Source organism: Actinia tenebrosa, unplaced genomic scaffold (assembly GCF_029948245.1).
Source record: "Actinia tenebrosa isolate PJP-AT-01 unplaced genomic scaffold, QUT_ActTen_1.0 PGA_scaffold5__44_contigs__length_20552954, whole genome shotgun sequence".
In the NCBI taxonomy this organism is placed as follows: domain Eukaryota; kingdom Metazoa; phylum Cnidaria; class Anthozoa; order Actiniaria; family Actiniidae; genus Actinia; species Actinia tenebrosa.
The window spans coordinates 5,523,585-5,547,734 of NW_028292582.1; the positions used below are offsets into that span (position 1 = coordinate 5,523,585).

Sequence of the window (24,150 nt, forward strand, 5' to 3'; positions counted from 1 at the left end):
CGACACGGGGTGAAATCGTTTTTTTCAAAAAAATCCGGATTTTTTACGTAGATCGAAAAACCGACCCCAGTACGTTCATAAACTCATCTAATAGTGTCTACAGACCAAAAATGAAGGACTTTTATTTTTTTGATTGTGGCCACAAATTTTCGATTTTGCTCGATATTTCTGGACAGTCGCTCTTAATTGGTAAATATTTATAGGTGGCTTATGAATTTTTCAAGATGTGTCTCATTCAGTGACTTTTCCGGCGTTCAATGTTTACTTTTTCTTTGAGGTCCTTAAGCTTATTCAGTTTTAAAACTACTAGTAAAAGTACTAGTAAAAGCTAATTATTAAATTCGTTAGAGAGGTAGTTGAAATATGGGTGATTTTTTAAAATGAATTAATTGTGCTTGTGTGTTTTTCGGTTTTGAATTAATTCTGAGTTTGCAAGAAGAAAGTAACACATATGTTTCAGTATAACCAGTCTCGATCTTCTATCTTATATAGTTTATTTGTGAATTCATAATTATTAACTATAAATAACCCATTACTTATTATTATATATTATTCTATAGTGGGTGCCCTTTTTCAATATTTTTTGATTAAGTGACTTTTCATTCAATGTTTACACGTCCTTCTAGAGTTTTGTAATTTTGTGTGATTATAAATGTCGTCACGTTTTTCAATTGCAAAAGTTAATAATCAACTTCGTTAGAGATTTATATATTGCACATTTTTCATTAATAAATGCTGTGATGTGTTTCTTTCTTTTCTTTTTTGAGTTTATTCAGTGTGTGATATAGAGAAAGACCCAGGCCTAAAACTTAAGAGGATTTTTTTTTAAAATAACGAGCAATAATGGCAAAAAGCGCTAAAAACTAGACCTTTGTATGAGTTTTGATCCCAATTTTCGTTTTTTTAACAGTTAGAAACTGATGTACTATGACAAAATGCTTGTTTACAGCGGTATTTTCAATCGTACAAAGATGTTTTATTGCATTTGTGTTAGAATATGGTTTTGTCAGGCTTTTTTTATAGAAAATATATGGGAAATAAGCAAATGAAGGCCTAAACCTCATTTTCGATTCAAATTTTGCTTTGGGTTTAACACTTTGATTCCACTTTCTTCGGCCATCTCCACTTCTAAAGAAGTTAAACTTTCTAAATAACAAGATTCTAGCCTTGTACGACAGCCTTTCTTCAAGAAAATAGTTTTTGGCGCTCACCTCTTAAATACGAAAAGAATTCTCTCTTATATTAATAAGTAATATATTAGAGATATTAATATTATTTTGATAGTTGTATCTTAATTTTTATCAAAAGCTTTTCTTTGGATATACCATTCGTAATTTTTAGCATTTGAGGCAATATTGCGAAATATTGAGTTGGCTGCTGAGTTGGCTGCTAATTTCAGCGCGGTATTGAAAAGACCTTTAATGCTCCGAATCAGCCTTTTAACCAAATTGTAAATTATTTGAGATTGAACTAGCGTACTGAGGACAGAGACACGATCGCGCAAAGTCTTTTAAAAATATTTTATAAAAGCATTATAAAACGAATGTTTATTTCTCTGTACAGTAATATAAACACTCTGGGAGCTGTAGAGTACTCGAGACGCAAGCTTGCTTCTCTCTTGCTCTACAGCTTCCAGCGTGTTTATATTACAGTACAGAGACAGTCGCGCGCGTTTTGTGTTCCTTAATTAGTTATTCAGGGAATTTTTATCTAGTTAATATTTTTAGTGTTTTTTTTTTTTGTTTGTATTTGTACATATTTGTCTTTTTTTGCGATAACTTTTATAACTTTTCGATCATGAAAAAGGTCATTTCAATGATGTGAAAAAATCTCGTGGTCTCATGAAGTGCAAATCCAGTTAGAAGAAGGTTTGGACTTTTTCAGATGAAGATCGCTATCTGTTAATGCTGTATGCTGGCCAAAAAAAAGCACACATCCTAAAAGAATGAAATAAGAATACTCAAATTCGGGAATCGAACACACGTCCTCCAAACTATAATTATATGAATAATTAAAAATTAAAGAAGAAAAAAAATAGTGCCTTTTTGCCATACCCCGAGACATACGCTGGGTCATCGTATGGACTTCGGACCTGACGGCGATTAAGTCCCTCTGCCCTTGGGTGTACGGATTATGCAGGATAGTGTTCTAGCCGAAGCATCAGGGGAGAGACTAGCCGGCCCCCAGACCATATCTACAGCTAATCCCTTGCACTCTGCCACGCACTGGCACGTTGATTTGATGTGGAAAATAATCTGGTCTATCTGGTGCATTGTTTTCATGGCTAATGTTGTGTTAATTTCCTGAAAACGTGGCCCCGTTGAACTTGGGCTTTCACGACACTGAGTCAAGCACTATGTGGGAGATTAGTACTTTGATGGTTGACCTGAAATTTGTATATACCTGCATTTTTTTTTGAATTTTTTTGTTGAAGTTTTTTATTTTATTTCAAGATACTCGCTTGTTTTTAACCACAGAACTATCGTATGTTTCTCGTGCAAGAAAAATGCAGCTTTGTTCGCCTCCTATCGCGGGGTTCCATCTGCAAAACAAAGAAGACTTTCATTTAATAATTTTGTATCAAATATTCAACTGTTTATTAAGCTGTTCGAGCTAGTATGATTATAAAAATGAGCTTAAATTTGTTTGACTTTCCCTCGAAACTTTTGACATTTAACGCTCTGTCTCCATACGGCTTTCAAAACTGTCGTTCGAAATTGTGCAACTTATTTTTACTTCTCCTTTAGATTCTTAGAGACTCTGACACTAATAAACCGCCCTTACCAGGGTCTGGTTTATCATTACTTCGAGACGTCACGAAATATTTTATCAGTATTTTTGGAAGCTCAACCAACTAAATCCTCCATGCATGTTGAAACCAGGTCCTCCAGGTCCTCCAGGTCCTCCAGGTCCTCCAGGTCCTCCAGGTCCTCCAGGTCCTCCAGGTATCCCAGCTTACCCTGGAACCCTGATTCTTGCTCCAAAAATTGAACAAGTTGCGCAATAGTACCCAGGGGTCTTCAGGAACTTACCCAAGAGACCTTTGCGGGTATCTGCTATAGGGTTCCCGTCTATACTCCAATCAACTATTATGTACCAGATGTCGATCAATGTCACTATGTTGTCAAGTGATTATGAAAGGGCGGAGCTAGCAGATCATGTGGCAGAAGGTTGTGTCTACGCATGCTCTATTTGACTGCTGTAATTCAAGACAGCCGAACTAGAAATATTAATTTATCGATTTCGTAAAGAAGGATTTCAAGCCGAGAAGATAGGAACGATTTCCAAACGATTATTTCTAAGCATTTTCAGTGAACTTCATTAGCAATAGCTTGTTTTGGTTAACTCTTCATAAATCATCTACTCCAGCAGTATCTTCTGCACGAACAAGCGAAGATCCGGATAAGTAGAAAGGGTTTCAAGATAAGCGATAGTATTAAACACAAAATTCATTCAGCGTGACTTGTTCAGTATTCTCTTGAACTTGACAATATAGACATTCTTATAGCCTATATTTATGTATTTATATTAACTGTTTTGGCTTCAAAGGCTACTCACAAAGGAACATGATGTACATAGCAATATTTTTTTAAGCAAAAAAAAATAATAATAATAATTTGCTATGCACATTCCAGGGTTTGACCTTTGCCGTTTGAAGTGTTATGATCTTTTTTATTTATTTATTCTTTTTTTTCCCCCAAAAAGATGGTGATTCATTAAAAATATCGATAATTATAAAATTATAAAATGTAAAGCGTTTATGAGAGAGGTCTTGAGCAAACATTAGCCTGTATTTACGTTTTAAATGAAGCATTTTGATTTTAAAGCAAGCTATACAATTTTCGTGCGAATGTGCACGTTCATGAAACCTAATTACGTATGCCAAAATCCGGACAGGAACTGGAATTGGAGTTCCAGATTGAGTTGTTCGGTGACTTTGATAAGTATGGTTGGTTTTGATTTTTCTTTCTGAGAAAGTGTTCGCAAATAAATTCTGTATAGTTTTACTGCGCATTACTGATCGACTCAATTCAAAACGTCCACTTATTTATTTCATCAAAAACATCGATAAATCACAACACAGAGACCCAAAAGTGTTATTGTCTAACATAACGTCTCTAGATGCGCAACCTTTCCAGCAATCACATCACATATTTCGATGTCATGTCTAAATTTCATAACCAGAGGCACATCTTTACCAGGTATCCCAGCGCACCCTGAGCCCAGGGTCTTGTTTGTCCATAAAACTGTTAGGAAACTCCGAAATTTCGATTTCAATGACTGACATCCAAGGTAATTTTCACTAAACCTGATATTGTGTTGGATTGTCTGTAGTTATCTTTGCTTTTTTAAAGTAAAATTATTTAGGAATTCAAGGCTTAAAAATGTCGGACATGGAAAACTTAGTCGAAGAATCTTCCAAGAACAAAACTAGCTCCTAGGGGTGGTGGTGAGTTGTGTACAAAATTCCTAAGTGGGAGTGGAGTATACTCGCGCAAAGAAAACAACGTAGTGCATTTCGAATCGATTTCACTTCATGGTTTTTATTATGGAAGACAGTATCTTCATGTCGAATATAAAATAATTGACGATTTTTCCCCGATCTTATTTTAACCTTTCTGATTCATTTAAATTGGGCTATCGGTGACTTTCGTATCGGGAGCTCCGCTTTTAGGAACTGCCTAAATATATATATTACTCATTACGATTTAAACCTACTGACAAATGGAAGTGGATATACATATAGACTCCTGGAATCCCTGGGATAGGACCCTAGCGTCATCACTGATGTCACATGTCTTATTCGAAAACATTCCTTAAAATCTAGGTTATATCAAAGTTTTAAAAACAGTTAATTATTCTAACAAATGAAAAAATAGATTTTTTTTGTAGGGAGTTTTGTTCGACTTTATGAGATTTTTTATGACAAATCAATATATTAGTCTTGAAATATCCACGTATTATTGTAGCCAGTCAATAGAGTTTTCAGATCAAGAAAATATATCTGGAGCCTGTGGGCTAGCATGCGACATTATTAGAAAACGATTTACTAGTTTTATAAGTGTATGAAACATAAGGCCTATTATTCATAACGTTTGGGGCGTATATACAAATATCTATCCTTCTGAACCAAATTACATTAATATTTATATGATATCGATGAAACATTCAACAAAGGGTTGCAAATCCTTTTAATTAAAAGAAAGCTTGCGAAAGTCTTGACCAACAAACAGATGGCATCGAACAAAGTGGACTGAGACTTCCCGTCTCATGGGCTACTAGTAATGTCATCATTAACGGATACAGCGGTAGAACAAAACCCCGCCTAGATATGAGCCAATATTTAATTATTTTTGATAGTTTGCTATTTTATTCCTTTTTATTTTTGTGGATCTAAGGTGCTATTTATTGGTTTAATTTCTGCGTGTTCCTGGGTTCTTTTGATCGCCCTTTAGTATTGGTTTTGCTACAACGCGCCTTTTTCTATTCGGTTCTCTTAGGTACTTAGTGTATTGCTGGTTTTCACATGACGTCATCAAAACATCAAAATCTAAACTATAGATCGTATAAAGACATTTCTCAAGTATGTTTTAGAAGTCAGTGTTATAAGTCACAAGAAAAAATCTCGAGTCATTTCGATGTTTGGTTCTCGAGTTATGAAGGTTGAGTTTGTGTCACGCAATACCGTCACGTCTATCTAAATAGCGATGAAAATATTAAAATAAATTACTTTAGTTGAAAGATTTTTCCTTAGACACGTTTAAAATATCTATTTAAAGTATGTGAGAGTGAAAAATAGTCAAACATATTAAATATTCCATCATTTTAAGGCTTTGGAATTTTGTCCGCCATGATGGTGTACCGACTTGGAACACCAAGATGGCCGCTCCATACATTTTAACCAAAAATTGCGTCATGTTTACTCGCCTATAGTTCTGCAACAAAATGCTTTACAGCCTTAAACTTTTATTTCCATTATAATGCGAATTTACGCTTTTGAAATTCATGATGACGTAGGTGAAAACTTTGCAGCACTACTGTATCACTTGATGCCAGGAATAACACTCAAGAGGCAAAACAGTAGTCTCCTCTCCACCCCCCTGGAAAACTGAATTCTTTCTCGTATAAATCAGATTAGACTACATTCAATGAAGTTGTATTTTCTTACTGGTCTATTCCTTATAACGCAAATTGCGCGCGCATATAGTTTTTGGTTTATCCAGTGTCATAATACTCTAGCTCAATTCAGCTTAGTCTAGAACTAAACCCTATTTCTCACGAACTGATTAGTATGTCCCTCAAAAATAGAAATTATATCACGCGTAACGAAATACAATTCTTACAAGACTATTTCCCCTATAAACGTTTCGTCTTCGCCGTGCATGCATCCATAAAAGTGGGTTACGCTCTGGACTACCTTCAGCTTTGAAAATGCACTAGCAGAATCTTATTATAAAAACTTGACTATTTAATTTTTAAAAAACATGGAGAATCAAGACATACCGCAAGAGGATTAACATTCTAGACATAAAAGAAAGGTGTCACTTTAGTGCCCTCATTATTTTTTTCGCCTAGCTTAAATTTCCCCTCATGTTTAATTGCTATATCGGAGTCATTATATAACCACAGACAGCAGATCAAAAAGGGTAATGAATGTGGAATTAGGGGAGAGCATCAGGGAGCAGGGAATGAATCCAGAAATCCAGACGAAGCGACAACAGGATACATCGTATTCACATCAAGCAATAGCCAATCAGAATGCAATACTTTTGAATTATTTCTACTGTAGTTGCGACGATATCTAGTTACGCTTAAAGGATCATGAGACTTATGACTTCATCCTTACTGTAGTGCTAAAAAATCAAATGCTGACCACTATAAAACCGTATGCAAAAGCGACTGACTCTCGATAACATGATGGACGTGCAACGTGATGTTTAAACAACTAACTAATGGTAAGTTGTTTCTGTAAATGACTAATGCATTTTTACCAGGTATATTTGATATTTATAAGAACTTGTTTTTATAATAACAGTATTTCATGTTTTCCATTTTATGTTTGATAACATGCGGGCATTCTTGATGGACGTTAGTTGTTTTGTTGATAAATGTACGATCAATATTGTTGGCTCTACAGCTTTTGTTTAACCTCAGCATTAAAATCTTAAAAGCGATTAAAAAACACAAACAAACAAACAAACAAACAAACAAACAAACAAACAAAAAACCAGTTTATTGGCCATGATTTAAGTTCACGCTAAATAAATATATACGAGCAATAATATTGGTGAATACCTTATAACAGCTTTCGTGTCGCCACCGAACATGTGATAATACATGTATAAATGATATATCATTTGTATCATTGAAATATTAATTTTTCTTAGACGATTCACACTGTATGCAGTAAGCTACTGAGTTAAGTGAATTTCGAAATATTATTTTTCTTTTTAATTAACGCCATCGCTTTTATTTAAAACAACACCTATAGACTGTGTTCGTCGGTAGTAAACTGAGTAGAGCGAAAATTGATGCACTGTGTCGCATCGCCGTATATTTCTGGTTTACTTTGTCTGAGAATATAGTTTTTTTCTTTCTAGTGTAAATAAGCGCTAATGTTAGTGATGTTTCGTATAGCACTAAATGCGGAAGAAAAGGAAAAATATAATTATTGACGACTAGATTGGTCCTCAACGTTTCGATAACTTCAAGCATCATTCCCAAGAAGAGCAAACTAGTTGTCATAAATATATTTTATAATCTAATCAAATGGTTAGTTTGTACGCTACCACTGACTTTTTAATTTTCTCTTATCATGACAGCTATAATCACACCAAAATAGCCCTCAGACATCATGAAAACGTCATTACCAACTACTTACTTAGCTTATCATGGTATTTACCATGAATATAGGTAATCAAAGCTTTTTCACAGTAGGCATATTTTTTATTATACTTCATGTGTGGGATTTAACTTCCTGCTAAAGTTTTTAATATAATAGAATGTCACAAAAAACGCTCTCAAGGTTCTCGCCTTTATAGATATTGCTTTCCAAAATAGTATTCACAGCATATCAATCTGTTGATTTTGCAATATTATGCCCTACTTTTGTTCTACTCAAACTTCCCTTCCTTATTTGAAGTTCAATTTCTTTCTTGTGAATTGAAGAGTTTGTATGCTTTAATTAATTCTTAGTGCAAAAGGTAGAGAATAAGCAAATAAAACACTTAAGACACTTTAAAAAATAAATTCCAGTGTTTAAAATCAAATGCACTTGTAAATGTGATCATAACGATTATTACAATGCTAATACCCTCTAGATCAAATGCCCTGTAGATCTAAGGGGTGTAGGAGCAAGAAACATGCCCTCCCTTGTGAATCAGAGGATATTATTTAGCCGCAAACCAATCTTAAGAACTTTAGAATTTTCGTTTAAATTCTAATTGAACTGGCCGATTATTTCTAAATACTGATCTGCGCTGTCGCATCAAAAAATGATGAATCGTCTTTCATGTTAAGTGGTCAACCCATTTTCAAATTCTTAGAACCACAGCGCAAGCTAAGCTAAAGTTTCGAATTATATTTTTGCTTTTTGGCTCCAAACGCTGCAGGTTGCTGGAAGAGAGAAATGCACAGCTGCTGAGCCATTCATATGCCGCTCATTAATATTCATTCTTGGATGAATGGACTATTTTGTGAACAGCTGGTCCGGTTGAACGTTGCCTGGATATCACTATTCGGCGGATACACCCTTATACAGCGGATAAGTCGATGCTGTTACCCAATAAATATATCCACTGGATAAGATTTATCTATCGGATAGCGCTATCCAGGCTTCGTACGACCGGGCCCCGACAATATACAGCCCACAAGTCTATTGCATTACGCCTTTAGCTGTTCATTTACAGAAAATATTCATTCATTCGAGTCAATTCATTTGTAGCTGTTTCTTTAAGGTGAATATACTTTCATTAACGCCAAAATAAGCTTCATTTGCGCGGAAGAAACATTCAAGAACGACATTTGCATATGTATTAACATTCAATTGCATCAACAGACTATTTCAATGCTGTTCTTATAAAACTCATTGAAATCGTCACTGAATTAATCATTATTTTGCTGTTCTTATTCGTATCGTGACAAACGCTGAAGCCCGAATGTGGTTGTACCAGTTTCCACATTTCAGCTTTATACCTTTAGAACTACCTTGATTTCAAAAGCGATGAATTACACAGGCACTCCAAAAATCGTTATTTTAAATCGTTATTCGATCACGGAACGAGGGCCACGGGTTTGTTAGCCACTGGCTATTAAGTGCTACCCTCGTAAAAAGGGTAAAAAAGGATAAAATAAAACCGTCCTTCGTAAAAAAGGATGGTTTTATCGAAGGGGAAGACGTCGAAGTTGTGCACGAGTTTAAACACCTAGCCATCGGTGCCAGAATGTCTAAAGCTAGACGAACATTTGGCATGCCAAGTGCCAGAATGTCTAAAGCTAGACAGATATTTAGCATACATTATGGAAAGCTATGGGACTTTAAAGTCTTTAATCCCAAAGTAAAGTCAGTATGGGGTCGAGACGTGGAGACTGACGAAAGGCTTAGAGAAGAAGCACTAGGTGGGTGTAAACAAGTGCCAGGGAAGTATTCAGTATGGGAGCAAGATATCCTTAATAGGCCCTTTGCCTTTTGCAGTTTTATTACGATCTCTCGAAACAAAACAGGTTGTAGAAAGTTTGTTTGCAGTCCAGTAAATTTCACCCATGGGAATCAAAATGTTCATTCATTTGCTCTCAGCGAAATAACCAGCAATGATGAAAAGGTAAATTATACACCGTGAAAAGATGAAAAAACTTACTGACGTTTCGAACGCTAGTCCTTCGTCGGAGTAAAAGAGAAAGAAGTGGTAGAAAGGAGTGTATATATGATAGAATAAGACAAAAGAAACCAATGAGAGCAAGGTAGGCAAGGAAACAAAAACAAACAATCAAAAGACAAAAGAAAAGGTTAGTTGAAAATAAAGCGTTCATTAATCCCGTTGGGACTAAGAGTGCCCAGTAGGTGAATAAGCCGCATTTCTTTGGTCTTGCGACAATCATTGTTGCCGTTAAGCAAAGAAAGACCGAAAACAATGAAGTCAGAAAGAGAATGGTTAGCTAGATTAAAATTGCGGGAAACTGGTTTGGTGGGATCGTTATTGCGAATATCATAAAGATGATTGCAAATGCAATAACCAGCACGTGATTGCTTAGCTGCAAAGGGCCTATTGATAAACAATGAATAACTTTGGGAAAGAACAGACAAAAGAACAATGAGTGTTGTAGTGAAGGAGAGGGCTTGGAGGTGGATTGGACATGATACCCATTACGAAGGAAAGATGAGCACATACGTGCGTTGGAATGGAACCCACAAAGAAGAAGGAGAAAGGTGGGGAGGCCACTACAGTCACGCATGGCAGAACTGAAGAATACAAACATCGCATGGGAAAGGCAAAGAAAACAACAGAGAACGGAGTGAGGCGGAGGACAATGATGAAGGGCCTATGTTTCCAAGGATACGAATAAAACTAAGGGGCAGCACAACAAAATTCCCTCCTGTTTACAATTTGACAATTCTACAATTCTAACATGAAAAAATAGATTTATGTAGGGATTTTTATTCGACTTTATGAGATTTTTTAAAGACCGAAGCTACAAAATATGACAAATCAATGGATCTCTTTGTCTTTTTGTCGAAAATATCCACGTATTATTGTAGAATGATTGACTAGCCTTCATTCGTGCAATCATATAGTCTGCAAATAACTATTATCATATGAATCTTAATTTTCCCCTAATCACTTCCGTGGCGAAGTTTTGCTCCAAAAGCTCGTGCGTAGGCTTCCATTAATTGCTGATTATCTGGAAAACAAGCTCGGGACACCAGTTTTTGAATCAGCATCAAATTTCAATTCGAAAAAAAATCGAAGTTTTAAAAAAAGTTGAAATCGTTTTCCAAAAGTAGGCAGTCATCTTAAGAGTGAATGTTAGTAAAAATAGAACAAAATTCACAAAATCGCGGACAGAGTCGAAAAAATCGATTTTGCTCATATTTTGTGGATTGTTAGTGCTAGGTTCCAAATAGACGGAAATGACGTTAGTTTTTTCGAAATATCTTATTTAATGAGAAAAATCGTCGAAAAACTGCACAAGTCAATAAGGATAATTTTTGCTGCGACTGAACTCGAAATTAGGCCGATTTTGGTTCACTCTCCTGGAAATTCATGAAGCCTTAGAAAAAATCCAAATGTTCAAGTACATACAATAATGTTTTCTTTGATCGAAAAGCAACTTTTTTTTGCCTCAGCACTTTTCCTATTTTTTGTAGACCGCATAAGACTAAGGTACTCGCCACTCTACGCCACTCTACGAATTCATTTAGTCACTAAAAAGAAAGACGGTAACAGCACTTCGCGCGCGCGTGGATGGCGTCAGCACTGTGCTTCGTTTCCTAACTATATAATAAATTTAATAAAACTGGAAGAAAATTAAAATTCTATGTTACATCAAAGAAAACGCGTTTTTCAGAAAAACAAATCCAGTTCTTGATTGAACGATTTCTTATAACAGAAGAGAGTGGGATGACCCACATGATATCCCAAGGGCAATGGTTACACTGATGAGACCACAAAAGGGCACGTTTTTTCGTACGTTTAATTTGATTCAGCATTATTTACCACCGCGCGCTTGTTTATATGCGGCGATCCCCCGATTTCACGGGGTAGCATAAACGTCATAATTTCGAATTCTGGTCCAGATACGTCTTTAAAATAATAGATCTATATTTTTATACTTCAACTCAGGAAAAACAAACAATTTTTTTTGTACCTAGGAATATAGAAAATTTCAGCAGCAAATATTGGACAAATACTTCGATTTAAAATGTATACATATATATATATATATATATATATATATATACATTTTGTTGGTTTGACATTGGCGGATTTAGCCGAAGTTTCATTGGCGCTCAGCTCGAGAAAACGAAAAGAGGCAAACAACTAAAACCACAGAATTAAAGAATGACCTTTCTGGATTATGCGACAAAAAAGTTGGGAACTTTGAGGCACCTCCACGTAAATTATTTCTTGCTTATTTTGACTCAAGCGGTTTTTCGAAGATTTTTCTCGTTTAATAAGATATTTCAATAAAAACTAGCCTCATTTTCTTCTATTTGGTACCTAGCACTATCAATCCACAAAATATGAGCAAAATCGATTTTTTGACCGTGTCCGCGATTACGCGAATTTTGTTCGATTTTTACTGACGTTTGCGCTTAAGAACTTTGTTGGTAGGAATCTATTTTTATGCATGTTTTTATGGTATTTGACTAGTGATCTTTTATGTTTGACGTTCTTTCGGTTGAAGGACATTTTTTCAAGATTTGACAGTTCATTCAGCGGGATCCATGGGAAAGTTGCCAAATAATTATTGTTTAAACTCGGTGATCGGTGATATTCTTTTCTACAGAAGAAAACTTTGACGTATTATTGTCCAAGAAGAAGCACGTGTAAATTCTGAATACAATTCTTTTGAACTATAACTACATTTGATTTGATAGTTCAGAATCAATGTTAGCGTACGGGCATTATATTGGTTCAAAGACGGTTTTTTCGTTGAATTTTGCCCTATATATAATAAACGGTTAATCGTTTGGCTCCTCGTAAAATTAAGGGATAATTTCACCTGTTCACCTGTCGACAGTGAAGTGATAACTAACATTATCTTCAGTCCTCGATTTTAATAGCCTACAAGAAAAAATAATTAATTCCATATTTAGATTAAGTTATAGTCTTTTTTGATGTTTTTCATTTTTATTCATATCAAGAATATTAACTCATATTTGATATCTTTGATAATTTGACAACGTTCTTGCAATTTAGGCAAATGTACGATTTGCAAATTTATGTTCCATCAATTAATTCTACTGCTTCAGTAAATAAAAATAGATAGGATCTTTTGCCCATAAACCTCCTAATCAGATATTTTCATTGAAATATTCCGCTTCCTTACGGCTAACAGTACAAAACGTCTAAGACTTCATAAACATATATATTAAAAATCTATAACTTCAATTCCTAAAAAACGAGAGCAATAAGATGACAAAATAGTGATTAATGAAATTAACAGAGCACGCGCAGTGTAATAATTTCGCATTAATTTGGATGTTAACTTGTAGGCACTATTGTCCTGCTATATTTTTTTCACAAACGGAAGGCTGTATGAGATGAGAATACATCATCAATGGATGTGTAGTTATTGCCTATCCTACAACACGGCTAATTGGTTCCTTTGATAAAGTCTGTTGAAATAAAGTTTAGCGGCATTCACATCAGCATTGGAAGAAATTGCCCATACATTTGGAATATTTGCTTATTTCGTTCTTTTTTCTCTCTTTCCAAAGCAAAAGGTTGTTCTTAAAAGTAAAGTTATATAGCACAAGTAAACTGCGTGATAAAACATTCTAAATAACCCGTAAATCTTCTGTGTTTTTTTTTTTTTTTTTTTTTTTGCTAACTAGTGGTTAGCGTGTTTTCGAGGCTACGATACCTAAGAAACCATAAGAGGCGAATGTATAGGCCAACAGATAGTATGAGCTTATAAAATCATCAAAAATACGGTTCTAAATTTTAACAAATTCCTATGAATTATATACCAAAATATTCAGAAAAGCCCGGGGTTTTCAAATCCACTTCTGTTTTTTTGACAGGTTCTGTTTTATTTCAAGGAGAGACGATTTTCTAGCTTGACCTCGGTTATGTCATGCATTTTCTCATGTAAAATACATCCAACATTGTACATTCAACTCAAAAAGTACGGTGGTTTTTTTCAATAGAATTCAATCTAAACCATATAATACATTCCGTGGATAGTTGAACTAACTGAATCCACTTCTGTTGTTTTCCCAAGATAGTCATTATTTTAAGAAAAGATCCAAAAACCGTGTTTTTGAGACATAATTCGTATGGGCTTACATAGGGGGCGTGAGCTTGATATCGTAGCTGACCAAATGTTAACAGATTTTTTCTGATGTTGCATATAAAATTCGAACAAGACCCTGGGCTCAGGGTACGCTGGGATACCTGTTAAAGATAGGCCTGGTTATGAAATGTAGGCATGACATCGAAATATGTGATGTGATTGCTGGAAAGGTTGCCATGATATCTAGAAAAGTTATGTTAGACTTTTACACTTTTGGGGTCTCTGTGTTTTGATTTATTGATGTTTTTGAAGAAATAAATGTGGACGTTTTGAATTGAGTCGATCAGCAATGCACAGTAAGACTATACAAAATTTATTTGTGAACACTTTCTCAGAAAGAAAAATCAAAACAAACGTTACTACTCACCAAAGTCATCGAACAAGTCAACCTGGGACTCCAATTCCAGTTCCGGTCCGGAGTTTTTCGTAATTAGGTTTCATGAACGTGCACATTCGCACGAAAATTGTATCGCTCGCTTTAAAATCAAAATGCTTCATTTAAAACGTAAATAGAGGCTAATATTTGCTTAAGACTTCTCTTATAATTGATTTACATTTTGTAAATTTATAATTTATCGATATTTTTAATGAATCGTCATCTTTTTGAAGAAAAAGTAAAGCAGATCATAACGCTTCGAGCGGCAAAGATCAAACCCTGGAATGTGAGTAGCAAGTTATTTATTTACTTATTTTGTTTAAAATAAATATTGCTATGTACCTCATGTTCATTTGTGAGTAGACTTTGAAGCCAAAACTGTCAATATCAATGCATAAATATAGGCTTCAACAAGGGCGGATCCAGGGGGTGGGGGCAAAGGGGCCCTCCTCAGCAGAAAACAAAACAGAACAAAACAAAACAAAGCCAAACCAAACCAAACCAAACCAAACCAAACCAAAACAAAACAAAGCAAAACCGAACCAAACCAAACCAAACCAAACCAAACCAAACCAAACCAAACCAAACCAAACCAAACCAAACCAAACCAAACCAAACCAAACCAAACCAAACCAAACCAAACCAAACCAAACCGAACCAAACCAAACCAAACCAAACCAAACCAAACCAAACCAAACCAAACCAAACCAAACCAAACCAAACCAAACCAAACCAAACCAAACCAAACCAAACCAAACCAAACCAAACCAAACCAAACCAAACCAAATCCAAACTAAACCAAACCAAACCAAACCAAACCAAACCCAAACCCAAACCCAAACCCAACCCAAACCCAAACCCAAATCCAAACCCAAACCCAAACCCAAACCCAAACCCAAACCCAAACCCAAACCCAAACCCAAACCCAAACCCAAACCCAAACCCAAACCCAAACCCAAACCCAAACAAAACTGAAGAATAAGATGCTTTTTTTATTGTTTTATTGGAAGAAACTCAATAAGCGCCCCCTTATCTCAATTAGCCCCACCCCCCCCAACCCTAAAATTTTAACTGGATCCGCCCTTGTATAAGAATATATATTTTCAAGTTCAAGAGAATAAGGAGTCACGCAGAATGAATTTGTTTAATACTATCGCTTATTTTGAAACACTGTTCTCCTTATCGATCTTCGCTTGTTCGTGCAGAAAATACTGCTGGGGTAGATGATTCATGAAGAGTTAACCAAAAAAAGCTATTGCTCATTGAAAATCCTTAAAAATAATCGCTTCTCAATCATCCCTATCTTCTCGGTTAGAAATCAATTAATATTTCTAGTTCGGCTGTCTTGAATTACAGCAGTCAACGAAATAGACCATGCGTAGACACAAACCTCTCCTTATCTCATAATCACTTGACAACATAGTGACATATATTGATTGACATCCGGTACATGATAATTGATTGGACTATACACGGGAACACTATAGCAGATACCCGCAAAGGTCTCTTGGGTAAGTTCCTGAAGACCCCTGGGTACTATTGCGCAACTTGTTCAATTTGTGGAGCAGGAATCAGGAAAAATAAAACAAAGCCTTTGTTTTGTAGCTGGCATACCACAGGTATCCCAGCAATAACATCAAATGGACATCTTGGTTTCATATGTTTGATTGTTCATATGCGGTTTTCCTTATTCTCATCAGCGAATAACATCGAAAGCAATTTAATTTACTTGTTTTATTATTTATACTGGCAATTATGTACAAAGGCTGATCGTATGCTTGATAAATTAGTGTTTTAAAGCAGAGGCCTTCGGGCTGTTTGATCTAAAATTAGATTATAAAAGAACATAACGAAAAATATTTCTAAATACATCGCAGTTAGTAAAAAAAATTGAAATCAAAAACTTCCATTTCCTGTTTGATGCAAACCTCTGCTACCAAGTTCCTTTTTTTCTCTTTTGAGTTTATTTAACTCACTTTTCTTGTTCATCTTTTTTCCCTTACCCTTCCTCTTTTCCTTTTTTCTTTTCTTTTTTCTGTCCTCTTCCTCCACCATCAACACTATCGAGGCGAGTTATTGTTGACTGCCTTAATAATTAAAAGCACACATTTTACGTTGTTTTTGATATATTTTTGATGTCTTTAGATTTTTTCAATCCTATATTTCCTTTAGTATATACCAACATGCCAACCTTTAAAAAAGGTTGATTAACCTGTTCCTTTGTTTTTGTTGTTTTTTGTTGTTGTTGTTGCTGTTGTTTTTTGTTGTTGTTTTTTTTTTTTTTTTTTTTTTTTTTTTTTTTGTTGTTGTTTTTTTGTTGTTGTTTTTTTTTTGTTGTTGTTGTGTTTTTTTCCTCTTTTTTTTTTGGTTTATTTTTTTTTGAACGTAAAAAACGAGACAAATGTCAGCCTACAACCATATTCTTGAACGCCTCATAATTTACATATTAATTCATTGTCATTAGTTAAAACTTACAGTAATTATAGTGAATAGTTTGGCTCATAATGCAAGCTGACTGGACAAAATTAAAAGTGATAAAAGCGACAGATCTCTTTCAAGTTTAAGTTGTTTTCAAGTACAGCTGCAGTACAAGAGTCGACAAATTATAACCATGTCTTTTCAGGATAGCAAATTTTACCTCAGTGTAGCTTGAAGAATTTCATCACTATCTTCTTTGAATGGTACAAAATTTGAGTAGTTAATTTTCTCAAGACGGGTTGAAAGCTTAGGAGCAACGAAATTTTATAATTATAAATAGCTGAATTCGTCTCTCTAAAACTGCTCGACAATTAGCCGGTAAGACTTGCGTTTGTTGTGTGTTTTATTTTATTTTTCGTTTGTTTGTTTGTTTGTTTTTTTTTTTTGTTTGTTTTGTTTTGTTTTTGTTTTTTTTGTTTTTTTGTTTTTTGCTGAAAGAGTAGAAATTTCCCCTACACTATAGTTGGCTCTTTTCCTCCACATTCTATTCTGTTTTTGAATTAATTTTCTTGCAAAAACCACTGTTTTAAACTTCAGATAAACAAAAACATTCAAAGTTCCATAAGCTTTGAACTCATTGGCGAAAACTATAAAAAACAAATTACTTTCTTCCACAAAACATAGTTTATTACAAACTTGAATTTTTCTTAGAATCATATTTTCTGGCCTTCCTCGTGTTTCAACCAAGAGATGTTGTAGAATCTTTGCAAATTCACTCGAAAAAGCACTGGTAAAACATGAATTTAGAGAGGCCATCTTTGTTTCAACATTACTCGGAGTTTTGAATGTGAATATGATATGATATTTCGAGTTTTTTTAACCACTATTAGAGCGCGCTTTCTTAGGATGTTGGCAATTTGTTATACACAAGCTATTTATGCCTAAACGTTAGCAAACAATATAATTTATACAAAGTTATATTCGAGCTTTCAGAGTGACATCTTTAAGAATATCATAATTTTTTTGTGTCAGTGATATTCGAAATAAGTAAACACTGTCGTTTGGCACGCATGATTATTAAGATTACTATATATAGGGTGCAGCTGATTTTAACAGGAAGGATTCTTTTATTTTTCTGTGCAGGTCTCTTCCAAAGGCGGTCATCTGCAACTTAACACGTACAGACGATTGAGTATTTTTTCGCTGTCCTGCTCTATCAAACACCAATCCTAAGTGTTACGATCTAAGGTAATATTCTTTCTCATCAATGTAATATTTTTGAAGCTGTATTTCAGCCCAGAATTAATATTCGCCGCTGATTAAAGCTTTTGAATCGCAATCCTCATTTTTGTCTTAACATCAAGGCCATATCGTATTCGTGGGAAAGTAGTAACAAAATATTCGATAATTCAAATATGTTAAGTTTGCTTTCTTGGAGCGTAAACACAATCAATAGACGATCAAGATGTGACTGAAAGAAAAGTACGAAACAAAAAATATCGGCAAACATAAAAACCAATCAAGATGTGACTTAAACCACTTTGATGGAAAGGGAGAATGTAAATGAACAGCGTAGGTTTATCGATCAATGATGTTTACGGATACGTGATCCCACACACCGCGGCACTCGTTAAAATTTCAGTTAACATTTCGAGGACCAACTTTTTGGTCCTAAAAGAAGTCAGAAAATCGATTCAGTAATTAATAACTAGCCGATGTATGACATTTGCTATTTTCTTTACTATACTTTAAATCAAACAATTTTATTGCTCATGTAAAAGCATCTAAAATAGAATATATCAAGGTCTTGGTGTTCTTTTCTTTAAGTAATGACAACTGAGAAATATGGAAGTTCTTACTGTCAAAGGTTATTTTAAAAATGCTAGCTTTGTTAAACAAAATTACTTAGTATGAATTAAACACATCCATACCCAAACCTCAGAGTCAATCGGCGCAACCAACAAAAGATCGAGTATAAAAACACGGTGTAATTAAGTCACAGTTTACAAGACATCGATAGAAAACATGATGATTCATACTGGTTAAACTGAATGCATTAATGGCCGCCATTTACTTTCTGAAATAATAGCTATTCTTTAAAATAAACACCGCCATCAGAAACAGCAATATGTTTTTTAGAAAAGTTTTATGGCTACAAATCGAATTGCAGTGAAGTTATTTGGAATCAAAATTAACGAGGTTTTTTTATGTGTTCAGTAAACTGAGGCTGACTATCGCCTTGTTTTAGCGTTTTTCACATTTTTAGATTCTCATCACTGCTAAATAAAGAGTTGAATATTTCTACCTTAAACTGTTAAACTTGATCGTGTTGATAATGTTCATATTAACAGGGCGCTTATTTGCATTTGGCATGCGTTTAATCCGCTGAACCGTATTACATGGCCACATACAATATGCCATAAAAAGTTCTAAATTTAAGCTAAGGAAAGCGCGAAAAGTTCTTCGAAAAACCATAAACAACTATAAAAAGACAGCTGAAGGTTTTTATTAAATTTTATTTATTTATTATCAGAATTTCAACTTCTGAACGTTTATTATTGGGCTTCCTTTGTTGTAAATATTACATTTTTCTTCGCCAAAACACAAAGTTAAGCAACGTTCCCCAATTTTCAAAATAGTACATTTATATTATACATTACCCAAGTTCTTATAATCAGTTGAAAAGTGGTGGGTGTCGACACTTGATTTTGCGAAAACCATTAAAATGCTGTACATTTATCTGATTTGCACATTTGAAATAATTAGGTATGTTTACGATGAGTTATTAATCACTGAAATCATTCTGATTGCAAAATTTTCGATTTTCGGTAAGCTTTTGATGACTAAATTCAAAGAATATAAAGAAATAGAAACCTTCGCTACAGAGACAAATATGTAACAATAGAACAGTTCGTGCATAGTGCATGAATCATTGCATGGTATCTAGATGAGAATAAAGATCATGGTTCCCCAATTTTTAAAACAAATCGATTCCTATACACCTAAACGGCAAGCATAGCACATCATTTTAATGTGAATCAACAGGTGGATAAGTGTTTTGGAAATATCTGAATGGGAATTACATCACACAATTACTCAAATTTTGACATTCTATAGCTGTTGTTACAAAGCGTTGATTTCATTTATATCTTAGTCAAATAAATAAATATGATATCAAGATTAGGGAAATACAAAGTGTTCGTATTTTACCTTGCCCTACGTACCGCGTTGTTTATTGGTGATTCGAAACGATAACAAGCTGCAGCCTACTGTTATGAACAGATGTTCTTCGAACGTCTTCAGATAACCTTTGCGTTAAGCTTTTTCCTTCTAAATTCGTGTTGATATAAAAGTCAGTCCTTAACACTATATATCCTGCAGAAAAAATTTTTACCTAGAAGCATATTAGTGCAAAGAAAAACGTTTGTTTATAACAAACTGAACAGAGCAGCCATATTGCTCACTCTTTACATGAACGTGGACATGCGCAGTCAAATTAGCGCCCTGTTGTTAATATCATCATAATCTATAATTCAAATGTAGTGCCAAATTGCATTCGGTCTATTCGATGGTTGTTGTTATAAGTGTTTAGCAAACCTCATTTTTAACTCGTGGATACGCGAAGCGTAGAAACGAGTTATTGTGAGGGGTCTGATATGCAAATGTGTCACTCGCTCACTCACTTACTAAGGTGTTGGCAGATCGATAATTAAACGTTTATCGGTCGTCTTACGTCATCTGCTTACGAACGTTGCACGACATAACAAGCACATATCTCTTATTCAGTATAGACTGCTTTGATATTTATATGAGGAAATGAAATACTGATGTTCCATGTGGGATACTTGTGGCACTGTAGACCCACTCACTGTGCATGCACACACTCACACATAGTTTTATCTTCAGATTATTTAAATCAAAAGAATCAAGAGAGATGCAAGTTGAAGTAAAATAATACTATTAACGCCTAAACTAAAATTCCTATAAGTGAAACCTTTTCTTCCTGATGTGTTAAAGTAAACAGAAACGCTTATGCACAATCGTCAACATATTTACATTTTTTCAAAACACTCGTAGGTAGAGCCGGAAGCATCGAAAAAAGAACTTTTCATTAGATTTCAAAACAAGAGTCATGGAGCTTTAAAGAAAGTTCGGCTAGTTTTGTCATCCAAATCATAAGCCGTTCTGAGTAAAAAGTAGATTGATCGTCGGATATCACAAACAGCTGATGCAATGTATTTGTATGTTAATAACACTTGCGAAGGTACAAATCTAACTAACGAGAATTCGCTTCAATAAATAATCAGTAGTTTACAGACTTGAATGAAGTCAAATGAAATAATATTTCTAAATGAATTTCTATGAAATATTCGCTTTGTTCACAGTGTAAAATAAAGTGTTTCATGTGAAAAATTCAGGCATCAAATCGATTGTAAGCGCCGTGACCCTAGAAGTAGTCAAGATAAGTAGTAACGCATAACGCAACGCCATTTGTTAGCAACAAAGGCTTATGCGAATGATTCCTGACATTAAGCACTCGGCTCAACTTTTAAATTAAAAACAAAATCCAGGATATGTCTTTCAGAAGACTTAGCAAATAGAAGTCACGTCCGTCGAAATTGAAGTCCGTCTTTCGTAATTCAACACGGTACTTCAGAAAATAAATTCATCACAGAATTCGTTTCGCTTGTAAATGAGAATGAATTGCCGGTGTGTAATACGCTCACATGAAACTTCTAATTTTATTCAAAGTAAGTCTTTTTCAAGCCAGCCACCTTTTTATTTTATTTTCCAGATGAGTACCAATAAGACGATTTTTGTTTGCCTACTTTCGTTTTTGATGGAGTGCGGTTTTGCACCGGATGCCAAGCAGCCCCTTTACATAGGTTCTATTTCACCAATGACCGGCACGGGCAAGTGGTGGGGGCGCGGTATCCCGTTGGCAGCTCAGATGGCTTTTGATATGATAAACATTGATACAAGCATTTTGAATGACTATGAATTGAAACTAATTTCCAATAACTCAAAGGTAAGACAACTCGTTACGCACGATTATATATCCTCTTCCATTGTAATTTGTATTTGAAGGAGGGGTACCACTTTATAGTTCGAAGTAATAACTTCGGCATTGTTCAAATCAGTAAAGCTATCAAAGCTCTCCGATTCAAATCAGTAAAGCTATCAAAGCTCACCCGAGTTGTCAATTGTGCGAGACAAATACCCAAGTTAAAATTTGTCATCAGAAGGCTTATCTTTCTTTGGGAAGATGTCAAAGTGTTTGATATTATTGTTGTGAATGTCCTTTCTACGTTAATTATATCCATTTTGAAATCACTGGTGATTTCTGCAATCTGATTGGCTCTCAGCAGTGCCATTTGAACACGAATCGCACCATTTTGAGTTTTAAATGGCAATGTTTTGAAGAGCCAAAGGAATTGCAGAAAACTTGATATCAATCAGAATACAGAAAAAAGAAGCAATAAAAAAGCACGAGAAAAAAATGGAAGGGTTTTTGGGGGGGGGGGGGGGGGGGGGGGGGATAAAGACAGTTTTTTTCAATTTTATACTAAAATCAAATTTTTAATTTAGTATTGTAGGCGATTTGAAAACGGATATAATTGAAGGTAATTGAAATTTATTTTTAAATTTTATGATAACTAACGATATCCAGGAACAGTACCTATATGTACTGTTTTTTTAAAAGTCTGACAAGAATCGGCAATGGGGCTACACAATCCCATCCAAAGATGATTCGTTTTTGTACTTTTGGTCTTAAACAGGGAGAGACAGGTCGTGGAATTAGAGTACTGTATGGTTATCTTGTAAACAGGCAAATTCTGATGCTACTTGGTCCCATGCGTTCTAATGTAGCTACTGCAGTCGCTGACACAGCAAAGTTCTGGCAATTGATTCAGGTATTAAGATCGAAGGTCCACTAATATCGAGCATCGGCCGGTCACGGTCAAAATTTCGATTTTGCTCATTTTTGGTTTGCTGGAAGGTATTACCAAGTAAACAAACGTGGTGTAGTTAGTTTTCCAAAAAAACCGCTAAAAATCTGAGAAAATCGAGAAAAACTGTTGGCCTAGCGGCGATCTCAAAAGTATGCAAATTTTCAGTTGAATCAAACCGGTCCAAAAACATATAACTAGCTAAAAACTAGTGTGAGCTGCGTCGGTGTTTCTAATGAAACAGTAATGATGAAAAGGTAAATTATACACCGTGAAAAGATGAAAAAACTTACTGACGTTTCGGACGCTAGTCCTTCGTCGGAGTAAAAGAGAAAGAAGTGGTAGAAAGGAGTGTATATATGATAGAATAAGACAAAAGAAACCAATGAGAGCAAGGTAGGCAAGGAAACAAAAACAAACAATCAAAAGACAAAAGAAAAGGTTAGTTGAAAATAAAGCGTTCATTAATCCCGTTGGGACTAAGAGTGCCCAATAGGTGAATAAGCCGCATTTCTTTGGTCTTGCGACAATCATTGTTGCCGTTAAGCAAAGAAAGACCGAAAACAATGAAGTCAGAAAGAGAATGGTTAGCTAGATTAAAATTGCGGGAAACTGGTTTGGTGGGATCGTTATTGCGAATATCATAAAGATGATTGCAAATGCGATCACCAAGACGGCGGCCAGTCTCGCCCACATACAAAAGATTACAGCGGGTACATTTAATACAATATACAACATTAGAAGTGGTACAAACAAAATGGTCAGTGATTTTAATAGTTGATTTAGGACCGACAACAGAAGTGTGAGAGGCTATGTGAGGACAAGTATAACAACGTTTACGAGAACAGCGAAAAGTACCAGGTTCTTTGTTAGAGGGAAGAACTCCCTTGACCAAGAAAGAACGGAGATTACGATCACGTTTATAGGAAAAGAGAGGGCGGTTGTTGAAAATAGCAGAAGTGCGAGTATCAGAGTCAAGCAGAGAAAAGTTGCGGTTAACAATGGGTTTAATGGAAATGTTAATAGGATGATACGTAAGAGTGAAAGGAATGCGGTCATTATAGGGACGAGTGTGAGGAGTGAGAGCGGTGGTACGATCAATAGTAGAAACTTTACGAATGGCGCGATCAATAACATGAGCAGGATAATTACGCTTAAGGAAGAAGGAACGCATCTCAGAACATTTAACAGAAAAATCAAGATCATCACTACACAAACGACGAAGACGAAGAAATTGCGAGAACGGAATAGCGTTAAGAGTGTGCTTAGGATGAGAAGACGAGTAGAGTAAATAAGAATGAGAGTCAGTAGGTTTGTAATGGACACTAGTGCTAAGACGGTCGTCATTAACACTAAGCAAGATGTCAAGGAAAGTGACTGATGTTT

At 35.1% G+C, this 24,150-nt stretch overlaps 1 protein-coding gene across 10 annotated transcripts in view; it reads left to right on the plus strand.

Moving 5' to 3' along the window:
* The first annotated feature begins 6,672 nt into the window (after positions 1 to 6,672).
* LOC116294588 (gamma-aminobutyric acid type B receptor subunit 2) overlaps positions 6,673 to 24,150 on the plus strand; it is a 31,966-nt gene continuing 14,488 nt past the window's right edge. For 2 of the 10 annotated variants that reach the window (XM_089037364.1, XM_089037373.1), the window contains exons 1-3: positions 6,673 to 6,956; positions 21,609 to 21,842; positions 22,594 to 22,728. In XM_089037364.1, the coding sequence (XP_088893490.1) occupies positions 6,954 to 6,956; positions 21,609 to 21,842; positions 22,594 to 22,728 (372 nt within the window). In that variant the 5' untranslated portion in view covers positions 6,673 to 6,953. Of the gene's footprint in view, positions 6,957 to 9,566; positions 9,619 to 9,638; positions 9,822 to 14,628; positions 14,682 to 17,136; positions 17,192 to 17,956; positions 18,062 to 21,608; positions 21,843 to 22,402; positions 22,438 to 22,593; positions 22,729 to 24,150 lie in introns of those variants that run through there. The other 8 variants (XM_089037367.1, XM_089037365.1, XM_089037370.1 and 5 more) reach the window with 8 other exon arrangements.